Below are 25938 nucleotides of genomic sequence, written 5' to 3'. Positions count from 1 at the left end.
CTTCCTGTTGGTCATTTCATTGGTTGGTCAAAGTTCGCGAAAGGTCGTTCTGACGTGACCTGTAATGAGAGGTCCTCAGCAGTAGCGAGAATTTGTATCCGATTTTAAGGAGACTGAGGTAATCTAAACATGTGATTAATCCTTTTGTTTATTTAAAGCATTAATTGTTATCATTGAGAAAGTTTATCTCTGCAGGTCTTGTGATATGCAGCTACTAGCTGACTCATCTCACATCAAATAATGGGGCTGTGTACTCGTGGGCAGATGACCACAGAGTACTCAGATCACATTGTGTCAGATTAACGAGACTGATTAATAAGTGATTTCTGTAATTCATTGCAAATTAGGTGTGTCAGAGTGTGAGAATGTAGGATTTACAGGTCTAAATACCACTGATTTAATCAGTTCCCATTATTAGTGTTGGGTTAACGACTTGACTGTACTCATTTGGCATGAAAATGAGATAATGACAAGTATACAAGTTTAAGTGACATGCTTGGACATGTGTTTCTGGTGCGCATGTGCAGTCCAAGGATGCTTTTGGGCGAGCTGTTTTTTTTTCTGTTTTCCGGGAACACAGTTAAGGAAGTTCCCACTACCTTTCGGAAATGTGTTGAGATAAGCAATTAGAGTGAGTGGGGATTGGTTTTTTATGATATTTTTCCCGCTAAAAATTACGTATTTATTTTTTCAGCATGAACCAATCGAATATGCTAACCTGCCCCTGCCTGGAGAAGGAGAGAACTTTGTGCCTCCACTACCAGGAGAAGGGGACCCAGGACGTAGGCTGGTAGATTATCTCCCCTGGTATATCTACAATGAACATGGACCAGGAAGACCCTATTATATTAATGAAGACACAGGCGAAAGGGCTTTCAAACCCCCTAGGCATAAAAATCAGGTATGATTAACAATTAACCTCTGCCATTCTCTCAGGGTCACTGGTGCCCCTCTCCCAAAGGGGTTTCCGGAATAAAAGAGGTACCCAGTGCCCTTGCTTGTCTCCCAAAGGGGTTTCTGGAATAAAAGATGTGCCCATGCTTGTCACCCAAAGGGGTTTCTGGAATAAAAGATGTGCCCATGCTTGTCTCCCAAAGGGGTTTCCGGAATAAAAGATGTGCCCATGCTTGTCACAGAAAAAGGGGTTTCCAGAATAAAAGAGGTCTCCAGTGCCCATGCTTGTTACTCAAAGGGGTTTCCAGAAGGAAAGAGGCCCCCAGTGCCCGTGCCTGTCTCCCAAAGGGGTTTTCAGAAGGAAAAAGACCCCCAGTGACCCTTGCTAGTCCTCCAAAGGGTTTTTCAGAGGGAAAAAGCCCCCCAGTGACCCTTGCTAGTCCTCCAAATGGGTTTCCGGAGGAAATGAGTTCTCCAGTGTCCCATGCTAGTCTCTCAAAGGGGTTTCCAGAATGAAAGAGGTCCCTAGTGACCATGCTTGTCCCCCAAAGGGGTTTCTGGAATAAAAGAGGTCCCCAGTGCCCATGCTTGCCTCACAAAGGGGTTTCTGGAATAAAAGAGGTCCCCAGAGCCCATGCTTGTCTCACAAAGGGGTTTCCAGAAGGAAAGAGGTCCCCAGTGCCCATGCTTGTCCCCCAAAGGGGTTTCTGGAATAAAAGAGGGCCCCAGTGCCCATGCTAGTCCCCTAAAGGGGTTTCTGGAATAAAAGATATCCCCAGTGCCCATGCTTGTCTCCCAAAGGGGTTTCCAGAAGGAAAGAGGTCCCCAGTGCCCATGCTAGTCCCCTAAAGGGGTTTCTGGAATAAAAGATATCCCCAGTGCCCATGCTTGTCTCCCAAAGGGGTTTCCAGAAGGAAAGAGTTCCCAAGTGCCCATGCTTGTCTCCCAAAGGGTTTCCAGAAGGAAAGAGTTCCCCAGTGCCCATGCTTGTCTCCTAAAGGGGTTTCCGGAATGAAGGAGGTCGCCAGTGCCTCATACTTGTCATCCCTGATTATCCAGTGTAAGATGTCTCCTTTGTATCATGATAAGAGCTCTGGAGCCATTCACCACTAAACCTTGTTGGGGAAATGGCGTCACCACCTCCATTTCTCTTATCACTAACTAAGTGCCCGATGTTTGTCCCCCAAAGGGCAACTACGAGGAAGGGTTGCTTGTAAAGAACAACATTGGTCAGACCAAGGGTTGCTTGTAAAGAACTACCTCGGTCAGTCCAAGGGTTGCTTGTAAAGAACTACCTCGGTCAGACCAAGGGTTGCTTGTAAAGAACAACATTTGTCCGACCAAGGGTTGCTTGTAAAGAACAACATTGGTCAGACCAAGGGTTGTTTATAAAGAACTACATCGGTCGGACCAAGGGTTGTTAATAAAGAACTACATCGGTCAGACCAAGGGTTGCTTCTAAAGAACTACCTCGGTCGGACCAAGGGTTGTTAATAAAGAACTACATTGGTCAGACCAAGGGTTGCTTCTAAAGAACTACCTCGGTCGGACCAAGGGTTGTTAATAAAGAACTACCTCGGTCGGACCAAGGGTTGTTAATAAAGAACTACATCGGTCGGACCAAGGGTTGCTTGTAAAGAACAACATTGGTCCGACCAAGGGTTGCTTGTAAAGAACTACCTTGGTCAGACCAAAGGTTGCTTGTGAAGAACATTGGTCCGACCAAGGGTTGTTTGTAAAGAACTACCTCGGTCAGACCAAAGGTTTCTTGTGAACAGCATTGGTCTGACCAAGGGTTGCTTGTAAAGAACTACATCGGTCAGACCAAAGGTTACAAAAGAACTGAATGTATGATCTTGCTGAAAGTTTGTGTGAATAGTAACCATGATGGCTGCAATGGGATAATAATTATTTTTCACACCTTTTTCAGTTAACTTAATTGGTTTCATTTTCTTAAAAACAGAAAATTGCAGAGAAACTGTCGCCGACTTTACCGAAGGTGAACTTTGACCTGACAGGGAGCCATTCTTCACGGGAGTCAGAGTATGACGAGGTGAAGGATGATGGGAAGGTTTTCCAAATACACAAGAAGACAAAAGACAAGGTCAGCAGAGATGAAATTACTTTTAACACGATTAAAAAATTCAAAAATATGTTTTAGTTATTTGTTTTATTATCTAGTTTTGACTCATTCGAAACAAAAACAACTGAATGTATCGATTTATTTTATTTTTGGTGTGAAGTTTAATTTGCTTTACCATGTTTACTGTATTTTGTTTCCATAGAGATATCATAGAGCGTCCAGTTTAGTAAGTTTTTTGTTTGAATATTGTCGGTAATTTTTTGAGAATGATTATGCTGTTCTACGTCAAAAGACTGTGGTTATTTGAACGTGGCCTCTTAGCTTTTGGTCTTGCATAATTGTTTTATTCTCAAATTGCTTTGGTTTCTTACCATGCTTTTGAATATGATCAATGAAAATGTCAATTTATGAAAACAATTCTTCAATTCCGAAAGCCTTTGCTTATGCCATTGCCTAAGGTTATTTGGAAATACTCAGTACCTTTACTATACCTGCAAGAATTTCTTTAACTTTTCAATTTTCATTTATCTAAAATACATTAGATAAGAATTTCTTGACAACTATGTCCAATAATGTAAGTCGATGTAAGTATTTGGTATATACTCAGTGACAACAAGGACCTCACTATTGTCCTGTACATTGAGAAATATTGCAATATATACCCGGGTAGGTAAAACGTTTTACTCTGTATACTCTTGGGCCATTATTCTTTCATTTGTCCTCTTGTCCCTATATGGTTAAAATAATGCCCATGCAACATTAAATTTTATCTCACTCACTCACTGTTATTTGTTCAAGCACCCTTTTATACAAAAACTGAGAAAACTGAGATACAAATGTTTTCTTTACTTATATGTCATGTGCAACATTGTGTGATTACTCAATTGTTTTAAAATAGAGGTGAGGTGAAATGGGGTTTAACGTCGCGTCCAAGATTATTGCACTTATGTAGAGACGTGCATGTACGTGTGTGTTTGTGTGGCTGCTTGTACTAGTCCGGACTGATGCCGATTTATAGTGCTAGCACACTGAGATACCATGCCGCAGTTTAACATGAATACCCCACTCAGACACAGTATACTGACTCGGAGCCGACCTGTCCTTGTTTTAGCCCCTTAATGCCGAGTGCCAGACAGGGTTTCAACAAGTACCATCTTTTAACGTCTTTTGGTATGACGCGGCCGAGGATCAAACCCCGTACCTTCCGCTCTCCGGGTGGACGCTCTACCACTAGACCACGGAGGCGGCTTGCAATTAGAAACAGGTTCTAGTGTCAACACTGCAACATAAGTGGGACCTGGCGGCTTTTAAAATAGACATCAGCAGCAGCACTTATGTAATGTTCAGTAAGACATTGCTATTTTTCACTCACAGCTGATTTTGTGCATAATCAGCCAGATTATGAATCTAAAATTTGTTCACCTGCCCTTGGTACACTGACTTTGCTGGGGGCGGTCGGGTAGCCTAGTGGTTAAAGCGTTAGCTCGTCACACCGAAGACCCGGGCTCGATTCCCGACATGGGTACAATGTGTGAAGCCCATTTCTGGTGTCCCCCGCCGTGATATTGCTGGAATATTGCTAAATGCGGCGTAAAACCAAACTCACTCACTCACTCACTCACTCACTCACTCTGCTGAGATTGCCCACCTTCCCAGAAAACATTGGACACTTGTGGGGTTAATTAATCAAAGGTACTGAAAGGGAGCTGGTGTTATTAATTTTATATTTTCCCCTACTTTTTTCAACTTTCTCAGAAAAAGAGAAATAGAAATAGAAGAATAATGGCCTTAGAGAGTAATCAGTCCCATTTACTTTGGGAAATAATTACCTCAGTGGCCATGTAATTTGTTTTGTTTGTTTCCATGGTTTCCTGTAGTATTATGTTTTCTAGGTGGGAATGGTTTTGTTTTGTTGTTTTTGTAGCTGATTGTTTTCTTTCAGTATGAGAGGATTAGGAACGAGTCTGGGGATGAGTTTTTCTGCCATGTCAAAACAGGAGAGACATTCTGGCAGCTGCCTTCTGATCACAGTGTATGTCCAGCTGCTTTAGATGTGCTCTTGTGGATTGGGTGACACTGACAGCTGTCTATTGGAGATTGGGTGACACAGACTGTTGACTATTGGGGATTGGGTGTCACGGACAGTTGACTATTGGGTGTCACAGACAGTTGACTATTGGGGATTGGGTGTCACGGACAGTTGACTATTGGGGAGTGGGTGTCACGGACAGTTGACTATTGGGGATTGGGTGTCACGGACAGTGGACTATTGGGGATTGGGTGTTATGGACAGTTGCCTATTGGGGATTGGGTGTCACAGACAGTTGAATATTGGGGATTGGGTGTCACAGACAGTTCTGCCATGTCAAAACAGGAGAGACATTCTGGAAGCTGCCTTCTGATCACAGTGTATGTCCAGCTGCTTTAGATGTGCCCTTGTGGATTGGGTGACACTGACAGCTGTCTATTGGAGATTGGGTGACACAGACTGTTGACTATTGGGGATTGGGTGTCACGGACAGTTGACTATTGGGTGTCACAGACAGTTGACTATTGGGGATTGGGTGTCACGGACAGTTGACTATTGGGGAGTCGGTGTCACGGACAGTTGACTATTGGGGATTGGGTGTCACGGACAGTGGACTATTGGGGATTGGGTGTTATGGACAGTTGCCTATTGGAGAATGGGTGACACAGACTGTTGACTATTGGGGATTGGGTGTCACGGACAGTTGACTATTGGGTGTCACAGACAGTTGACTATTGGGGATTGGGTGTCACGGACAGTTGACTATTGGGGATTGGGTGTCACGGACAGTTGACTATTGGGGATTGGGTGTCACGGACAGTTGACTATTGGGGATTGGGTGTTATGGACAGTTGCCTATTGGGGATTGGGTGTCACAGACAGTTGAATATTGGGGATTGGGTGTCACAGACAGTTCTGCCATGTCAAAACAGGAGAGACATTCTGGAAGCTGCCTTCTGATCACAGTGTATGTCCAGCTGCTTTAGATGTGCCCTTGTGGATTGGGTGACACTGACAGCTGACTTTTGGGGATTGGGTGTCACAGACAGTTGACTATTGGGTGTCACAGACAGTTGACTATTGGGTGTCACAGACAGTTGACTATTGGGTGTCACAGACAGTTGACTATTGGGGATTGGGTGACACTGACAGCTGACTATTGGGGATTGGGTGTCATGGACAGTTGACTATTGGGGATTGGGTGTCACAGACAGTTGACTATTGGGGATTGGGTAACACTGACAGCTGACTATTGGGGATTGGGTGACACTGACAGCTGACTATTGGGGATTGGGTGACACTGACAGCTGACTATTGGGGATTGGGTGACACTGACAGCTGACTTTTGGGGATTGGGTGTCACAGACAGTTGACTATTGGGGATTGGGTGTCACGGACAGTTGACTATTGGGGATTGGGTGTCACGGACAGTTGACTATTGGGGATTGGGTGTTATGGACAGTTGCCTATTGGGGATTGGGTGTCACAGACAGTTGAATATTGGGGATTGGGTGTCACAGACAGTTCTGCCATGTCAAAACAGGAGAGACATTCTGGAAGCTGCCTTCTGATCACAGTGTATGTCCAGCTGCTTTAGATGTGCCCTTGTGGATTGGGTGACACTGACAGCTGACTTTTGGGGATTGGGTGTCACAGACAGTTGACTATTGGGTGTCACAGACTGTTGACTATTGGGTGTCACAGACAGTTGACTATTGGGTGTCACAGACAGTTGACTATTGGGGATTGGGTGACACTGACAGCTGACTATTGGGGATTGGGTGTCACGGACAGTTGACTATTGGGGATTGGGTGTCACAGACAGTTGACTATTGGGGATTGGGTAACACTGACAGCTGACTATTGGGGATTGGGTGACACTGACAGCTGACTATTGGGGATTGGGTGACACTGACAGCTGACTATTGGGGATTGGGTGACACTGACAGTTGACTATTGGGGATTGGGTGTCACAGACAGTTGACTATTGGGGATTGGGTAACACTGACAGTTGACTATTGGGGATTGGGTGACACAGACAGTTGACTGCTGGGGATTGGGTGACACAACCAGTTGACTATTGGGGATTGGGTGTCACAGACAGTTGACTATTGGGAATTCGGTGTCACAGACAGTTGACTATTGGGGATTGGGTGTCACAGACAGTTGACTATTAGGGATTGGGTAACACAGACAGTTGACTATTGGGGATTGGGTAACACAGACAGTTGACTATTGGGGATTGGATGACTCAGACAGTTGACTATTGGGGTCATTGTCAAACCATTGACTCACTGTTTTACCTGCTCCAAGCCTGATTGCACTGCTGCTACTGTTGTACTGTTGTGGAAGCACCTCTCACTCACTTCAAGAGCTTTGCGCTTTTTATTTTTTCCATCTATCTTTTTGTACAATGCAAGAATTGTTTGCACATGTTTGAATGCAGTTCCTTAGTATAGATGCCTCCATCTTGTGGCAGGATGACTGGGAGGGGGTCCTGGTGATTGGAGACATTTCTTCTATTTAAGAATTAACGACGAGTGGGAGTTGTTTATCGTTCAGTAAAACACTGAAGGGAGAATAAACCGCTTTTTTCTCCCTGCAGTGTTTTTATTGTGCAATAAACGACGACCGTGAGTTGTTAATTTCTTACATCAGATATCAACATTATGTACATTTAAGTATGTTAATACGTATTTTAATAATGATGACTCCCTGAATAGAAGACCAGTGAAGATCCGGGGTAGAATAGGTCTTCAGCAACCCTTGCTATCTGTAAAAGGCGACTGGGCTTGTCATCGTATCCCAATTGCAAGGATCAATGCTCATGATGTCAATCACTGGATTGTCTGGTTACAGACCGCTTTCATATAGCTGGAATATTGCAAACCAACCCTGAATATAATCCAACCTCAGTAAACAACTGATTGTGTTGAGATCAGTAAACAAATGGTTGTTGAGATCAGTAAACAAATGATAGTGTTGAGATCAGTAAACAAATGATAGTGTTGAGATCAGTAAACAACTGATTGTGTTGAGATCAGTAAACAAATGGTTGTTGAAATCAGTAAACAAATGGTTGTGTTGAGATCAGTAAACAAATGATAGTGTTGAGATGAGTAAACAACTGATTGTGTTGAGATCAGTAAACAAATGGTTGTTGAAATCAGTAAACAAATGGTTGTGTTGAGATCAGTACACAAATGATCATGTTGAAATCAGTAAACAACTGAACTTGATAAACAGATTCTCCTGAGAATGTTAATTCTATTCTATGTTTGCACATTTTAGGGCAGCATTGTTTTGAAAAGCCTAAAATACTATCCAAGACTTTGGTAGCGGGGATGAATATAACCCACAAGACAAGGTTGAAGGAAGTATTTCTGTAAAACAGTTGAACATTTCCGTGCTGTCACGTCGGTCGATAACACATCCTGGTCAGGAAGCTCTGTGTTTCGGGCATGTATATTCAAACATATATTCAAAGGGATCCTTTTTTTGTCAAAATGAAAACTAGCACAAGGAAGAGAGGAACATGTTTAGCTCCAGATAGATAAATATAGTTGTGGATGCATTATACATACAGAGATTCGTTGAAAGATTGAATTAATTGCTGTGTATGTTGAGAACTGTCTCACATATCAGTTGAGTAGTCAAACGTGGTTTGCAGTCAATTAAATGATGAAGAATTAAAGCATGTGAAGTGCATATAATAATGTATTGCTTTTTTTCAATATCAACCCAAATTTTTCAAAAGTAACTTGACAATATGACATCTTCAGTTAATACTGGGGCCCAGGTGGACCAGTTGACTAAAGAGCTACAATTTGCATTATGAAAGTTCAAAGGCAATAAAATAATTGAACCAACAACAGTTCACTTGGTATGTGGAGTGAGTGAGTGAGTGAGTATGGTTTTACGCCGCTTTTAGCAATATTCCAGCAATATCACGGCGGGGGACACCAGAAATGGGCTTCACACATTGTACCCATGTCGGGAATCGAACCCGGGTCTTCGGCGTGACGAGCGAACGCTTTAACCACTAGGCTACCCGACCGCCCCTGGTATGTGGAGAAGGTGTTAACAAACTTGAAGGCAGATGACAACACAAAGGCTGTAGATCTGGGGAGTGGGTGGTCTTCATTCAGGATTTACAGTATGTAGGACATGCTGTTATCATTTATTATGGCAAAAATATTCCAAAAGTGATGTCTGTAAGTTATTCTACTATTCAGTGGGAAACAGCATCATTGACTTTATTGGATTAGTTGTGTTTGTTGCAGGAGAAGTTGTCTGTCATGTTGTTTTCCAATCGCTGTAATTCTCTCTCAGCAACCGATGCTTGTCGTAAAAGGTGACTATGCTTGTTGTAAGAGAAGACTAACGGGATCGGGTGGTCATGGTTGCTGACTTTGTTGATGCATGTCATCGTATCCCAATTACGTGGATCGATGATCATGATGTCAATCACTATTTACAGATCGCTGTCATATAGCTGGAATATTGCTGAGTGCGGCGTTAAACAAAAAACAAACAAACTCATGTCAGGGCACGTGTGGTCAAGTCAGAGTTGCATACCTGAGGCACATCAGAAACCTTTGGTTTCAAGTCCAAAGTAGCAAACGTCGGAAACCTGGATCACTTTGTGCTTTCCTCCCACATTAAGCTGACATGCCGTGATATGAATAACTGGAATACTATGCTAAGTGACGTTAAACCCACTCCGTCTTTAGTTTATATAATTCGTCAACACAAATGACATTATCTCGATAATTTAGATGTTAAACCCAAAAAGTGATGTTTCTCCTGGTCTACCTGCTTAGTGAACATTAAAGTCTCCTATCCTGTAACGTAATTTAGAATAATTGATCATAAAATTTTAATATTAAATTACACTTTAATCCTTGCCTCTTGAATATGTGGAACAATGGTTGTATATCTGGCATGGGAATTAGAGCATGAAACAGTTGTGTATAAATTACGCTCTACCACGTCTTCTGCCTTCATCCTCACAATGAGCTCTCTTGCATAGATAGTTTTAGAACACTTTGCATTTCTATACTTTTTTCACATTTTAAGGATATTTTAATCATTATATTTTTTGTAATTTAATTAGAAAATGTAAGTACATGGCTTGTTTCCCAAAACGATCCTTGCATTACAGTTATCATAGATCTATGTTGAAAAATGAGTGTTAAAGAACGAGTTACGATTGTGTTACCATGGTTACACGGAACAGGCGCAAGGTGTTTGTTTGTGATACATCTCGAGAAGTAATATTAAATAAATGAATGAATGTCTTCAGAATGAAGAAGAAGCTTGTTTCAATGGTGGTCTTTTTTTCAGATACGAGTTCATAACGGCGAGACGGTGGACGAGAACCGGAACCGCCAGATGAGCCAGTCGATGAGGATATCGAAGGCAAAGTCACTGTGTGAGGGGATTGACTTCATGAAGGGAGCCAACATGGCTGCCAAGTCTTCCACGCTGCCGCCAAGCTTCTCCTACACAAACAGTTTATCGGTAATGTCATATGTTCCAGTTACCATAGTAACAACTGATTAAACGGTATGAATGATTTTTCCATGTATGATTCTTGTATGGTGCAGGGTTAGAAACTAACAGTTTTTGTCCACTAGGCCTTATAATGATAACATATAGCAAAACCCTTAAAATGGGCCAATTTCTACTAGTCCTTAGGATACCTTTACTATTGGGCAGTTTGATAAGGACTACAGGACTAGTGCCAATTTCTAACGCTGATGGTGTGGAATGGTAGGAAGTTATATTGACCTATGAAATAGAAGATCAGAGACATCATATATTGTAGATATATCGGATTTGATTGATGTCTGACATGTAAAGCTCCTCACAGGGATAGCCCGTTTGCAGAGCTCTCTATATTATCACTGCCACGACTCATTGCTCCTCACAGCGATAGCCTTTTAGCAGAGCTCTCTGTACTATAACTGCCACCAGTTATAAATCCTCACAGTAATAAGTCTGTTTGCAGAGCTCTCTATACTATACTATGACTGCCACCAGTCACAACTCTTCCTTACATATCTATGTACTGTGAAAAGGCCTTTTTTATACACTGAAAAAAGGCCTTAGCTTTCTTCACAATGTGTAAAGGCCTTACATTTCTCTATACTGTGAAACAGACTTAAATATCTATGTACTGTGAAAAGGCCTTTTTCATACTCTGAAAAAAGGCCTTAGCTTTCTTCACGATGTGTAAAGGCCTTACATTTCTCTATACTGTGAAACGGACTTAAGATGTCATCAAGTCCTCAAAAAGGCCTTGAAGTTTGGCAGCCATTGTTAACTCAGCTGTTCAATATATTATGATTATTTTTTGATGACATCATTTAACAATGATTAATCTGTAATCCAACCAACAGAAAATTGTGTTTATATGTTCAAAGTGACCCATTCTGACACTGAAAGAAAGTACGTCAGGCCAAGTAACATTTATGTTTATCTTTGTCCCGACTCGGTGATGGATAAGATAAAATGTGTGTGTGTGTGTGTGTGTGTGTGTGTGTGTGTGTGTGTGTGTGTGTGTGTGTGCTGCGACAGGATCTGTGATGTGTGTTGTGGCTGGGTGGAGGTATACTTCTCAGCTTTTGATAGGGAAAACTGATACTCTTATGTCAAGTGTATATTGAAATATATGAAGAATGACCATCTGATTATCCCTATCGAAAATTGAGTTGTATTAATTAAATCAGAAAGTGTTGGGTGGGTGGAGTTAACATAGTGAAAGGTAATTCAACATATCATGCATATGGAAGGTTGAAAAAGTTGTAATTTGTGAAAATGATACATACCATTAAATATTTAAAAGCAGCATCAGATACTATACTGAATTCTAAAAAGTTATAAGTAATGAGTGATATTTTCATAACGCCCATTGATTCATTAGTCTATATTTTTATGTTTTTTGTATGATTTTTGATGACTTATTTTCAAAATAATACTTATCTGAATTGACTTGAAATTATGCTTGAAATGTGCACAATGAAACAACTGTGTCCTTATAACCTGGCTTGATGCACCATTCCTCTTACCCCATGAAGCATCACAGTCCAACCAGTGCGTCCTGCAGCCACACCAGTGCGTCTCAACCAGTACACAAAAGTGTTTTATGCTACTGCATGGCTTGTCTGTTATTCCACCCCTGCATTGTCTCTATTTATTAAACATGAGCTTAACAAGTATGTTGAGATTATATTTTTAGGAAGAACAAAAATATGCACAGATGCTACTGGATCCAATCAAATGGTTTCACTGGTGTCAAAATCTCAATCTGTACATATAGCTATATATCTTCATTTGTACCATTTGTTCCAGTTGACAAATTGCAGCATGTATAGAAATTGTACCAATCTTTTTTGTTTGTTTTTAGTGCCAATATATTTTGATGTCTGTATTTACTGTGGTACCATAATGGCAAATATGTAAAAGTCAACATAACTGTTGTTGTTGACTCTTCACAAAAATGTTATGGAGAAAATTGTGCTTTGTTATTGTCAGTATGGCAAAGGATTATTGTCAGTATGGCAAAGGATTATTGTCAGTATGGCAAAGGATCATTGTCAGTAAGGCAAAGGATTATATACATCTGGTGATGAACATGATATATACACTGGGTGATATCCAAGATATATACATCTTGTTGATATGGTACTGATACATCATGAGTATTGTACAGAAATATGTGAACGTGCCAATAGAAGAATATTTGTCTAAGCTTGATAAAAAAAAAAAAATTGGGAAAGAATGAGGGTATTGATAAACTTTTACTTTTACAGATGATATTGCCTACTTCAATATCAACCCCTTCCCAGGGACCCTTGTAGATCCGGGATAGAATAGGTCTTTAGCAACCCATGTTTGCTGTAAAAGGCGACAATGCTTGTCGTAAGAGGCTACTAACAGGATCAGGTGGTCAGGCTCGCTGACTTGGTTGATGCATGTCATCGTATCCCAATTGCGTGTATCGATGCTCATGATGTCAATCACTGGATTGTCTGGTCCGGACTCGATTATTTACAGACCGCTGTCATAAAGCTGGAATATTGCTGAGTGCAGCAGTCAACAACACGCCATCAAACAAATAAACTTTTCTCAGGGCCCACTGTTAATACAATGTCCATGGTTTTTGTGTACCTGTAATTGGTATCCCAATCTTACCTTGCCACTCATGTTTACCTGTGTGTGTCCCGCGGTTGAGAAACCCACATTCCTGCTCACCCACATCACTCCAGCCATCCACAGTCTGTGACACACTGACATGTATTTTGACTTCATCTTCAAATGCTACAAGCAAGCCAATCCTAATAATTGTAACACTATATCAATTTTAAAAAAATGAAAAAAAATGATTGTAATACTCATGTCACATCAACACTACATACCTTCTCCACCTTATCAGACAGTTTCTCTCTCCCTTCACTCAAGATTGCTGTCTTCACAACCATCACCTCATTCATCCTTTGACCTATGAAGCTGTCTCTGGCCTCTGTGCTGTGAATGTCTGGTTGTCTCGTGTTATTCCGGTCATGCCTCCTGGTCATGCCTCCCGGTCTTGTAGAGTCTTTTCACCACACTTCTTGTGCTTGTTCTGATGTTCTTCCTACAGCATGTTGACGTCTGCTGCCTATCATCAACTGGAGCCCTGTCTTATGGCACTAGTGGCATGTCATGTTGACGTCTGCTGTCTACCAATAACTGGAGCCCTGTCTCATGGCACTGGTGGCATGTCATGTCAGAAGGGACTTTTTTGCAAGTTCTCCAAATCTTTGCTTTTTCACTTTGTTCATTATGTTTTTTCTCCTCCAACAGAGACTCTACTCCTCTTGCTCCAGAATGCCTTCTTTCGATCACCTTACCGACCTTCTTTGTGCTTCTGCTTCTCATCCTACCATCACCTTACCGACCTTCTTTGTGCTTCTGCTTCTCATCCTACCATCAGCTTACCGACCTTCTTTGTGCTTCTGCTTCTCATCCTACCATCACCTTACCAACCTTCTTTGTGCTTCTGCTTCTCATCCTACCATCACCTTACCAACCTTCTTTGTGCTTCTGCTTCTCATCCTACCATCACCTTACCAACCTTCTTTGTGCTTCTGCTTCTCATCCTACCATCACCTTACCGACCTTCTTTGTGCTTCTGCTTCTCATCCTACCATCACCTTACCGACCTTCTTTGTGCTTCTGCTGCTCATTCTACCATCACCTTACCAACCTTCTTTGTACTTCTGCTTCTCATCCTACCATCACCTTACCGACCTTCTTTGTGCTTCTGCTTCTCATCCTACCATCACCTTATCGACCTTCTTTGTGCTTCTGCTTCTCATCCTACCATCACCTTACCGACCTTCTGTGTACTTCTGCTTCTCATCCTACCATCACCTTACTGACCTTCTTTGTGCTTCTGCTTCTCATCCTACCATCACTTTACCGACCATTGTGCTTCTGCTTCTCATCCTACCATCAGCTTACCGACCTTCTTTGTGCTTCTGCTTCTCATCCTACCATCACCTTACCGACCTTCTTTGTACTTCTGCTTCTCATCCTACCATCAGCTTACCGACCTTCTTTGTGCTTCTGCTTCTCATCCTACCATCACCTTACCAACCTTCTTTGTGCTTCTGCTTCTCATCCTACCATCACCTTACCGACCTTCTTTGTGCTTCTGCTGCTCATTCTATCATCACCTTAGCAACCTTCTGTGTACTTCTGCTTCTCATCCTACCATAACCTTACCGACCTTCTTTGTGCTTCTGCTTCTCATCCTACCATCAGCTTACCGACCTTCTTTGTGCTTCTGCTTCTCATGCTACCATCACCTTACCGACCTTCTTTGTACTTCTGCTTCTCATCCTACCATCACCTTACTGACCTTCTTTGTGCTTCTGCTTCTCATCCTACCATCACTTTACCGACCATTGTGCTTCTGCTTCTCATCCTACCATCACCTTAACAACCTTTGTGCTTCTGCTTCTCATCCTACCATCACCTTACCAACCTTTGTGCTTCTGCTTCTCATCTTACCATCACCTTACCCACCTTCTTTGTGCTTCTGCTTCTCATCCTACCATCACCTTACCAACCTTTGTGCTTCTGCTTCTCATCCTACCATCAGCTTACCGACCATTGTGCTTCTGCTTCTCATCTTACCATCACCTTACCAACCTTTGTGCTTCTGCTTCTCATCCTACCATCAGCTTACCGACCATTGTGCTTCTGCTTCTCATCTTACCATCACCTTACCAACCTTTGTGCTTCTGCTTCTCATCCTACCATCAGCTTACCAACCATTGTGCTTCTGCTTCTCATCCTACCATCACCTTACCGACCTTCTTTGTACTTCTGCTTCTCATCCTACCATCACCTTACCGACCTTCTTTGTGCTTCTGCTTCTCATCCTACCATCACTTTACTGACCATTGTGCTTCTGCTTCTCATCCTACCATCACCTTAACAACCTTCTTTGTGCTTCTGCTTCTCATCCTACCATCACCTTACCAACCTTTGTGCTTCTGCTTCTCATCCTACCATCAACTTACCGACCTTCTTTGTGCTTCTGCTTCTCATCTTACCATCACCTTACCGACCTTCTTTGTACTTCTGCTTCTCATCCTACCATCAGCTTACCGACCTTCTTTGTGCTCCTGCCTCTCATCCTACCATCACCTTACCAACCTTCTTTGTGCTTCTGCTTCTCATCCTACCATCACCTTACCGACCTTCTTTGTGCTTCTGCTTCTCATCCTACCATCACCTTACCGACCTTCTTTGTGCTTCTGATTCTCATCCTACCATCACCTTACCGACCATCTTTGTGCTTCTGCTTCTCATCCTACCATCACCTTACCGACCATCTTTGTGCTTCTGCTTCTCATCCTACCATTGACAACAGCTTTCCTCACATGCCTTCCATGTTTTGATCAACTCACCTGCCTGCCAGTGTACCTACTACACCTACCTTCCTGACGTCTGCATGAATTCAACAATATCCTGATGCCACATCGGATTACAACACAGTGGACTTTGCTTTCAAGGGGCGGTCGGGTAGCCTAGTGGTTAAAGCGTTCGCTCGTCACGCCGAAGACCCGGGTTCGATTCCCGACATGGGTACAATGTGTGAGGCCAGTTTCTGGTGTCCCCCGTCGTGATATTGCTGGAATATTGCTAAAAGCGGGGTAAAACCATATTCACTCACTCACTCACTTTGCTTTCAAGTGTATTCACACGAAACCTCTTGCATCTTTGAATGCCGATCCTGACCAACCTTCTTGGCCACTCAACTGCTTCTGTTGTCTGTTTTGTGTTTGAGGATGTATTTGTCCTTTTCCCTTCAGACTTTGCCTTCAGCAGCATCGTCACCCTCTCCTTCAACAGCCACCCCAACACCGGTCACAGATTCAGTCATAGGCCTCAGCACAAATGTCACTACCAATGTTGAATAACATGTTACAGACAATTATTTGCTAGAATTCAGAAGGGGAAAGCTGAGAAAGGGATGAGTATAGACTGCTAGTGCCGAGAAGGGGATGAGTATAGGCTGCTAGAGCTCAGAAGGGGATGTGTATAGGCTGCTAGAGCATAGAAGGGGATGAGTATAGGCTGCTAGAGCTGTGAAAGGGGATGTGTATAGGCTGCTAGAACATAGAAGGGGATGAGTATAGGCTGCTAGAGCTAAGAAGGGGATGAGTATAGGCTGCTAGAGCTAAGAAGGAGATGAGTATAGGCTGCTAGAGCTGAGAAGGGGATGAGTATAGGCTGCTAGAGCTGAGAAGGGGATGAGTATAGGCTGCTAGAGCTGAGAAGGGGGATGAGTAAAGGCTGCTAGAGCTGAGAAGGGGATGAGTATAGGCTGCTAGAGCTAAGAAGGGGATGAGTATAGGCTGCTAGAGCTGAGAAGGGGATGAGTATAGGCTGCTAGAGCACAGAAGGGGAGAGCTGAGAAGGGGATGAGTATAGGCTGCTAGAGCTAAGAAGGGGATGAGTATAGGCTGCTAGAGCTGAAAAAGGGATGTGTTTAGGCTGATAGAGCTGAAAAGGGGATGAGTATAGGCTGCTAGAGCTGAGAAGGGGATGAGTATAGGCTGCTAGACCTGAGAAGGGGATGAGTATAGGCTGCTAGAGCTGAGAAGGGGATGAGTATAGGCTGCTAGAGCACAGAAGGGGAGAGCTGAGAAGGGGATGAGTATAGGCTGTAAAATCTTTCAATCCTTAATGTAAAATATGATAATGCTGTTCAACTCTTGGTAGTCCACGTCTTTGTGCTGAACCAAATGAACGAACAAGTGACTTGATCTGATCTGCACCAACTACAAACTCCTGCAACACCTTCTTGCAGCCTGTCTCAAACAAGATGGCCACCTTCACTCCTGATGGCACAGAAAACCCTGTCAGTCATTTTCTCCGCCATTTTGACTCCTCAGTTTGTGGTTTCAGGCAAGTGACATTCCTCAGTCCAGTCAGCCTCAGCCGGTGTCACCCACCATTAGGTTTGATGTAAGTAGTACAAGGCCCTTCCTGATGCTATCTGCCTAATGACCGAGGTCTTGCATGGACAAATGTATGTGGAGACATATGTTCCTTGATGGAATGAGCATGTCATGTCATCATATTGGGTGGCCTGATCATTTTTTGTATTTGGTATGCAAGGCTGACCGATCAAACATACCTTAAATTCTAAAAAAAAAATTTCATAAACATTTGTTTTGGCCGACTGTTTTACAATTTGGTGAACTGAAAATATCCATGAGATTTTATCACCATTGTTCATGCAAAATAATACCTATAAAATCTTTATTCTAACAAAAAAAAATTATATTATTTTATCTTTTGGTTTGGTTTAGCAATTGTGCTTTCGTGATGGTTTGACCAGCGAGATTGTACTAATCTGGAAGTTGAAAATTGATAAAACATATTTTCGACCACCTACAATGAATTTTAGGCAAAAAATGTTGCAAACCAACTTAGGAAAAATAAAAGGCTTGATATGATAGTGCATGGTCTTGCAGAACATAACCTTTATTTTTTATGCATATAAGACATGTTTGCCTCTAACATTGTGAATATCCTTTGATGTTGTATATATTCTGTTGATGACCATGTTTGTTTTTACCCCTAACAAGATAGCAGCCATATGCATTGTGTGTGTCTTGGGCCATGTCTTGTGATAGTACTTGGAGTTACCTCCCTTGAATGTTGTCATGCTCTCCATACTGACGACATGATCGCATTCTTTTCCATTTGGAAACATCGTCATGAATGTCATATGGAAAATACACTCTCATAATTTACATTAAAATCATTGTCATGCTTGTCTTGTTGACAAATACATTCTCCTTCTCTTCCCATTGAATTCATTGTCATGTTTTTTTCCTGTTAAAAACATACTTTACATTCCCTTTACACTGAAACCATCTTCATTGAAAACAACATTTTCTCACTGAAAATATATTGTCCAGTTCTCTTCCATGAAAACATAGACTCTTATCAAGTCTTTGATGTCAATCAAGTCTCTCTCCTGTACACTCACTTTTTTCATGAAAACGTACACTCATGGTCATTTTGTGGAAAATAATATCATTTTCTTCACATTTGAAGACTTACCCTCACTCTCTTTGTCATTGGCATGGTCTCACAACCTTGGCAACAATCACACTGTGATTTCCTTACATACTGAAAACATTCTCTGATGTGTGTCATAAAGAAAAACATATTGTCTTTCTGTAAACTAACCCACAAGCCCTTATGCTCTACACATTGAAATCAAGCTCTCATACTCTCCGTCTTGAAATCAAGCTCTCATACTCTCCGTCTTGAAATCAAGCTCTCATACTCTCCGTCTTGAAATCAAGCTCTCATACTCTCCGTCTTGAAATCAAGCTCTCATACTCTCCGTCTTGAAATTAAGCTCTCATTCTTTCCGTCTTGAAATCAAGCTCTCATTCTTTCCGTCTTGAAATCAAGCTCTCATACTCTCCGTCTTGAAATCAAGCTCTCATACTCTCCGTCTTGAAATCAAGCTCTCATACTCTCCGTCTTGAAATCAAGCTCTCATACTCTCCGTCTTGAAATCAAGCTCTCATACTCTCCGTCTTGAAATCAAGCTCTCATGTTCTGTCTTGAAATCAAGCTCTCACGCCCTCCATATCCAAATCAAAGAATTGAAATTCTTTGTAATAGAGTGCCAATGCCTCTGTAACAATTGTGAAATTTGTGGTTAAAATAAGTTTCTGGCGCCGGAAGATCATACTTTAAAATCTTCTCTTTTCTTAAAGCTGCCTTGCCATGATGTTTCTCATATGAAGCCAGTGATACTTGTTATTTGCACAAGTCAACAGCAGAGACTCCTAGGAAATGAGACCCGTGAAGATCCGTGGTAGAATAGGTCTTCAGCAACCCATGCTTGCCGTAAAAGGCGACTATGCTTGTCGTAAAAGATGACGAACGGGATCGGGTGGTCAGGCTCACTCACGTGGTAGATGCATGTCATCGATCCCAATCTCGTGGATTTGATGCTCATGATATCAATTACTGGATTGTCTGGTCCAGACTCGATTATTTACAGACTGCCGTCATATAGCTGGAATATTGCTGAGTGCAGCGTAAAACAACCAACCAACCAACCTAGGAAATGAACATATGAACATTGTTTCAGTGCTATATGATTCATTAAATAAACCAGCTGATTCAGAAGTTTGGAACAGCATTATCAACCTTAGTGATAAGGAAGAGACAGATCAACTGCTTAACATCTGTCTCCTGGCAAAATAACCATAACAGATCAAAAGTAATTCTTGTTGGCACATTCGAGTTACAAAGGGCACGCCTAAACCTCTTAGTGAGTGCTGTAAATCCTATTCCTGCTAACTGACAAGAAACCCATCCTCTTCTTCATCTCCTCTCTATCCCTGGACCTGATCCTATCCTTGGACCTGATCCTATCCCTGGACCTGATCCTACCCGTGGACCTGATCCTATCCCTGGACCTGATCCTATCCCAGCACCTGATCCTACCCCTGGACCTGATCCTATCCCAGGAACTGATCCTATCCCTGGACCTGATCCTATCCCTTGGCCTGATCCTATCCCTGGACCTGATCCTATCCCAGGAACTGATCCTATCCCTGGACCTGATCCTACCCGTGGACCTGATCCTATCCCTGGACCTGATCCTATCCCAGCACCTGATCCTACCCCTGGACCTGATCCTATCCCAGCACCTGATCCTACCCCTGGACCTGATCCTATCCCAGGAACTGATCCTATCCCTGGACCTGATCCAATCCTTGGACCTGATCCTATCCCTGGACCTGATCCTATCCCAGGAACTGATCCTATCCCTGGACCTGATCCTACCCCTGGACCTGATCCTATCCCAGGAACTGATCCTATCCCTGGACCTGATCCAATCCTTGGACCTGATCCTATCCCTGGACCTGATCCTATCCCAGGAACTGATCCTATCCCTGGACCTGATCCTATCCCTGGACCTGATCCTATCCCTGGATCTGATCCAATCCCTGGACTTGATCCTATCCCAGGAACTGATCCTATCCCTGGACCTGATCCAATCCCTGGACCTGATCCTATCCCAGGAACTGATCCTATCCCTGGACCTGATCCTATCCCAGGAACTGATCCTATCCCTGGACCTGATCCTATCCCTGGACCTGATCCAATCCTTGGACCTGATCCTATCCCTGGACCTGATCCTATCCCTGGACCTGATCCTACCCCTGGACCTGATCCTATCCCAGGAACTGATCCTATCCCTGGACCTGATCCAATCCCTGGACCTGATCCTATCCCAGGAACTGATCCTATCCCAGGAACTGATCCTATCCCTGGACCTGATATCCTATCCGTCGATCTGATCCTATCCCTGGACCTGATATCCTACCCCTGGACCTGATCCTATCCCTGGACCTGATCCTATCCCTGGACCTGATCCTATCCCTGGACCTGATCCTATCCCAGGAACTGATCCTATCCCTGGACCTGATTCTATCCCTGGACCTGATCCTACCCCTGGACCTGATCCTATCCCAGGAACTGATCCTATCCCTGGACCTGATCCAATCCCTTGACCTGATCCTATCCCAGGAACTGATCCTATCCCTGGACCTGATCCTATCCCAGGAACTGATCCTATCCCTGGACCTGATATCCTATCCCTGGATCTGATCCTATCCCTGGACCTGATATCCTACCCCTGGACCTGATCCTATCCCTGGACCTGATCCTATCCCTGGACCTGATCCTATCCCTGGACCTGATCCTATCCCAGGAACTGATCCTATCCCTGGACCTGATTCTATCCCTGGACCTGATCCTACCCCTGGACCTGATCCTATCCCAGGAACTGATCCTATCCCTGGACCTGATCCAATCCCTTGACCTGATCCTATCCCAGGAACTGATCCTATCCCTGGACCTGATCCTATCCCAGGAACTGATCCTATCCCTGGACCTGATATCCTATCCCTGGATCTGATCCTATCCCTGGACCTGATATCCTACCCCTGGACCTGATCCTATCCCTGGACCTGATCCTATCCCTGGACCTGATCCAATCCCTGGACCTGATCCTATCCCTGGACCTGATCCTATCCCTGGACCTGATATCCTACCCCTGGATCTGATCCTATCCCTTGAACTGATCCTATCATTAGACCCTTGTGTCAGAGCATGTGGCTGTACGAGCCCTGCTGGCTCCCTGCTGGCTCCCTGCTGGCTCCCTGCTGGGGCTCCCTGCTGGCTCCCTCCTGGGGCTCCCTGCTTGTAGTATGTTCCTGCATGGCGTATGTGCATGTTCTGACTGGGCAGTTTGTGGTTTCAGGCGGGCGATACCCCACCATCCAGCAAACCTAGGCCATCCTCGCCTACCATTAGGTTTGATGTAAGTAAGACTGTGAGTGTACGCTCATATGCCTTGTAAGGTTTGTGTGTATAATCTTTTATAGTCATATATGTATGTGCATTACTCTTTAGTTACAAGCAATTACTTTTTAAGGGATCAACCATTTTATCTGCAGGACAGAGTTGGCGATTTACGTTTTATATTTTACGAGAAATATTTTTAATTGAGACTGGACATGTGTACCTGGCATCTATGTTTGTTTGTTGTTTAACGCTGCACTCGGCAATATTCCATCTATATGAGGGTCTGTAAATAATCGAAATCTGACAGGACAATCCAGTGATTGACATCATGAGCATCAACCTATACTGGTAGTAAGAGGCGCCAAAATGGATCGGGTGGTCATGCTTGGTGACTGATTTTTTTTGGTCATCTTGCCTCAACGGCTTGAATTGTTGCTCAAAATATCAATCACTGGATTGTCTGGTTCAAACTTGATTATTTACATGCCGCTGTCATAAGGCTGGAATATTGCTTCGTATAAAACAACAGCCCCCCAAAAATGCCAAAGTGGAAAAAAAATTGTTTTGAAACTGTTTAAATTTTTTTTTTAATACATTAAATTCCACGTCTTCCCTCACCCTGGTGAAGACAAAATGGTTGGTGCCTTATTTGCTGCCCGGGGTAGATAATCCCACTGGAGGGAGAAGCTGCCGCACAGGGTTGCATGCAAGTAGTGTTGTGTAGTACAGTCCGTGGAGGTGTACTAGCTTTACAGTTATAGCTTCTACGGTAAACAATGCTTATAACGAACTGACGGAGATAATGCACTATTTCTTCAGTTCGGCCATTGACAGTATTTTTTATCATATAAATTAATGGATGCTTATATTGAACTGACTGATATAACGCACTATTTCTTCGGTCCTGCCATTGGCTGTATATTTTATCATATGAAATAAATGGATATAACATACATGCTTATATCGAACTGACGGATATAACACACTATTTCTTCGGTCTTGTCATTGGAGGTATTTTTTTATCATATGATTTAATGGAAAGAACAAACATGCTTATAACGAACTGACAGATATAACACACTATTTTTTCGGTATGGTCATTGTCTGTATATTTTATCATATGAAATTAATGGATATAACATACATGCTTATAATGAACTGACGGATTCAACACACTATTTCTTCGGTCCGGCCATTGGCTGTATATTTCATCATATGAAAATAATGGATATAACATACATGCTTATATCGAACTGACAGATATAACACACTATTTCTGGATATAATGCACTATTTCTTCGGTCCGGCCATTGGCTGTATATTTTATCATGTAAATTAATGGATATAACAAACATGCTTATAACGAAATAACTCATAGCGAATGCACTTTGTGGTCCCACATCAACTCTGTCAACGATGATGCTTATGTTAATAACGAACTGTTTATCTCTGAGCTGCTCATTGTCACCAATCAGCCTATCCAAACATTCGCGGCCATGCACGGCTTTTAAAAACGGCAATAAACAATTGAAGGCAAGTGTTGAACTGGATTAAATACTGACACCTTGACCCCAAATCAGTGATTAGGCTGTAGTTTTCGAAGTGGATAAATTCTGTCTTTAAATGCGACGACTAGAGTGGATATTCAGTTATTCAGTCAAAATGCTCACTACGAACTACAGTTATAACAAACTACAATTAGTGGTTCCTTTGAGTTCGTTATAACTGTAGTTTACTGTATATTGATACATTGAGTGCGTGAGTGAGTGAGTGAATCAAAGCTGAGCTTCATAGATACTTTTGGAATGGTCCTCAATGGTACAACAGTGTTGTGAATTAGTTCTGATCAAAGACGTATTTACGTCTCTGTTCTGATCCAACAGTAGATCTATGACTGACCGTGCATTCATTAAATTAATTGACTGGCATCATATTTGTAGCATCAAACTTGATCAGAACTTGTTTGTGTATTTTGTCTGTCAGAACAAGCAAACTCCATGTTTGTGGTAATTCAGGACCATATTAAAAGACTATGATTATTTTAACTCGAATAAAATGTTTAAGAATATTTCTTTTAACTGTGGGTGTCTGGGAGGTGTTATTATTTACTTCAGGTCTTTTTTAAATAAACAGCAATTACCGTGGTAACTTCTGGACTGTTTCATTTGTGTCCATTTTGTTCAGTTAGCTATTGCCAGGATCTGCCAATATAAGCGTGAGTGATTATGTTGGCGGAGATGCCGTTAATTATGATTTTGGCATAATAGTTACTATTACCCTTGTCTTCCTCCAATTTTTTGTCATTTTTTCCATGAATTTTTTACATTCATAAAACAAATTGTTAATGCACTTGCGAGACCATGCTGACTAATAAGAGCCTTGCTTTCAATTCACATAGTGTTAGAATATCCATTACTCATTAAATGTCAGTCTTTCCCGGGGCAGACACACTGACCTAATCGTACATTTAACGTTAATCTTTTCACATGCAATTACGCTTTTTCACCTGCCTGAATACAACAAAGCTTCAATTAGGGTTGGCATCCCTGTGTTAGGCCTGAACAGACATCTCACTCACTCACTCACAGACAGGCATAGAGATAATAGGGAACAGTATTGATTCAGTCATATTGAGCGGCTACCTAGATATTAACTGTTGACAGTAAACTCAGGACAGTACTCAACTTCATTATCCGTCAGGGGCACGGGTGGCCCAGTCGTCTAAGGCGCTGCGATTCGCTGTGCAGAGTTGCATCCCTTGGGCACGCCAGAAACCTATGATTGTGGGTTCGAATCTCGGTTCGCCCCAATTATGCTTCTAGGTTTGTCAGCAACATACCTGTGCTCGTAGGTTTCACTGAAGTGGTAAACGTCTGAGACCTGCATCACTTCGGGCTTTCCTCCCACATTAAGCTGACACGCCGCGATATAACTGGAATATTGTTAAAAGCAGTGTAAAACCCAACTCACTCACTCACACATTATCTGTCATATTAAGCTGCTAGCTAGGTATTTAAAGAATTATTGTAGTTGACGATGGACAGCCATGGATCTACACAGAGAACATGTCCATTTTATAAGCAACTTTTTTTGGTGATTTTTAAGCATTTTATTCGCTTTCAATTTACATCACTTGCTTGGTTTTTAATTAGCGTAGAAATCAAATCAGGCAAAAGAAGTGGTTTCATTCAATTTGTTTGGAATTTGGTTTTGAAGCATCTTTTTCAAAGAATTTAGGATGACTGAGTCTTGTTTAAGAGAAAAGGATTTCCATTATTCCGGTAATTGAAATAACATCTACTGTAGGTTTGGTCTCGTCTGTCTCGTCCAGACTAGACAATCAACTGGCCAGCATCATATAGCTGGAATACTGCTGGGTGTAGCATTAAACAACAAACATACTTGAAAACATGTATTTAGTCAGGAATCAGACTTATCTTTGCTTATCAGAGAAGGCAATTTTCTTCATCTTGTTTCACGCTTTTAATAATATTATCACGAAGACAGTGATTGTTATATTCATATTTGAAGCTAAGATGTAAAATACCGTATTTCCTCTCTTAGACGCCTGGTTGTTGGTCAAGCTGTTTTCCCAGCGTCTGTTCTGTTTGATGCTGGCGCAGTGGTAACTCCATCCCTTATTGAATCCCAAATCCTATTGTCATAAAGGGTATTTTGCAGGGAACAGTCATTATTAATCACCAACATATCACAGTGTAAAATAGGAGACTTCTATCTTGGGCATTCCTTCATTTGAAATGATGGACTTGGCATCTACTAGAGGCCCAGCTTCTATTTTTTGACAGAGCGTATGACCCGGTATCACTTAGAGGTTGGCATGTATTGGATGCATGGCATCTACTAGAGGAAATACGGTATTTGGTACTTGAACACTGATGACTTAAATTTGTTGATTTGACTTGAAATCACCTGTGAACAAACGTCCTGAGGCATACATTTGCTGACCGTGAAGATCCGGGTTAGATATGGTGTTCAGCAACCCATGCTTGCTATA

The 25938-nt window shown here is 42.4% G+C and overlaps 1 protein-coding gene across 6 annotated transcripts in view; it reads left to right on the top strand.

Annotated features, from left to right (window-relative positions):
• Positions 1-25938, top strand: part of LOC139464939 (rho GTPase-activating protein 15-like) — a 72519-nt gene that overhangs the window by 23994 nt on the left and 22587 nt on the right. The window contains exons 2-7 of one of the 6 annotated variants that reach the window (XM_071246552.1): positions 695-901; positions 2858-2998; positions 4920-5009; positions 10353-10529; positions 17478-17537; positions 21880-21939. In XM_071246552.1, coding sequence (XP_071102653.1) covers positions 695-901; positions 2858-2998; positions 4920-5009; positions 10353-10529; positions 17478-17537; positions 21880-21939 — 735 coding nt within the window. Of the gene's footprint in view, positions 1-694; positions 902-2857; positions 2999-3179; positions 3204-4919; positions 5010-10352; positions 10530-17477; positions 17538-21879; positions 21940-25938 lie in introns of all 6 variants that reach the window. The other 5 variants (XM_071246555.1, XM_071246556.1, XM_071246553.1 and 2 more) reach the window with 5 other exon arrangements.

The sequence above is a fragment of the Haliotis cracherodii genome, unplaced genomic scaffold (assembly GCF_022045235.1).
Source record: "Haliotis cracherodii isolate W230 unplaced genomic scaffold, xgHalCrac1.p SCAF_17, whole genome shotgun sequence".
NCBI lineage: Eukaryota > Metazoa > Mollusca > Gastropoda > Lepetellida > Haliotidae > Haliotis > Haliotis cracherodii.
The sequence above is the reverse complement of the archived record's forward strand: the minus strand, read 5'-3'. Positions and strand labels throughout refer to the sequence as shown.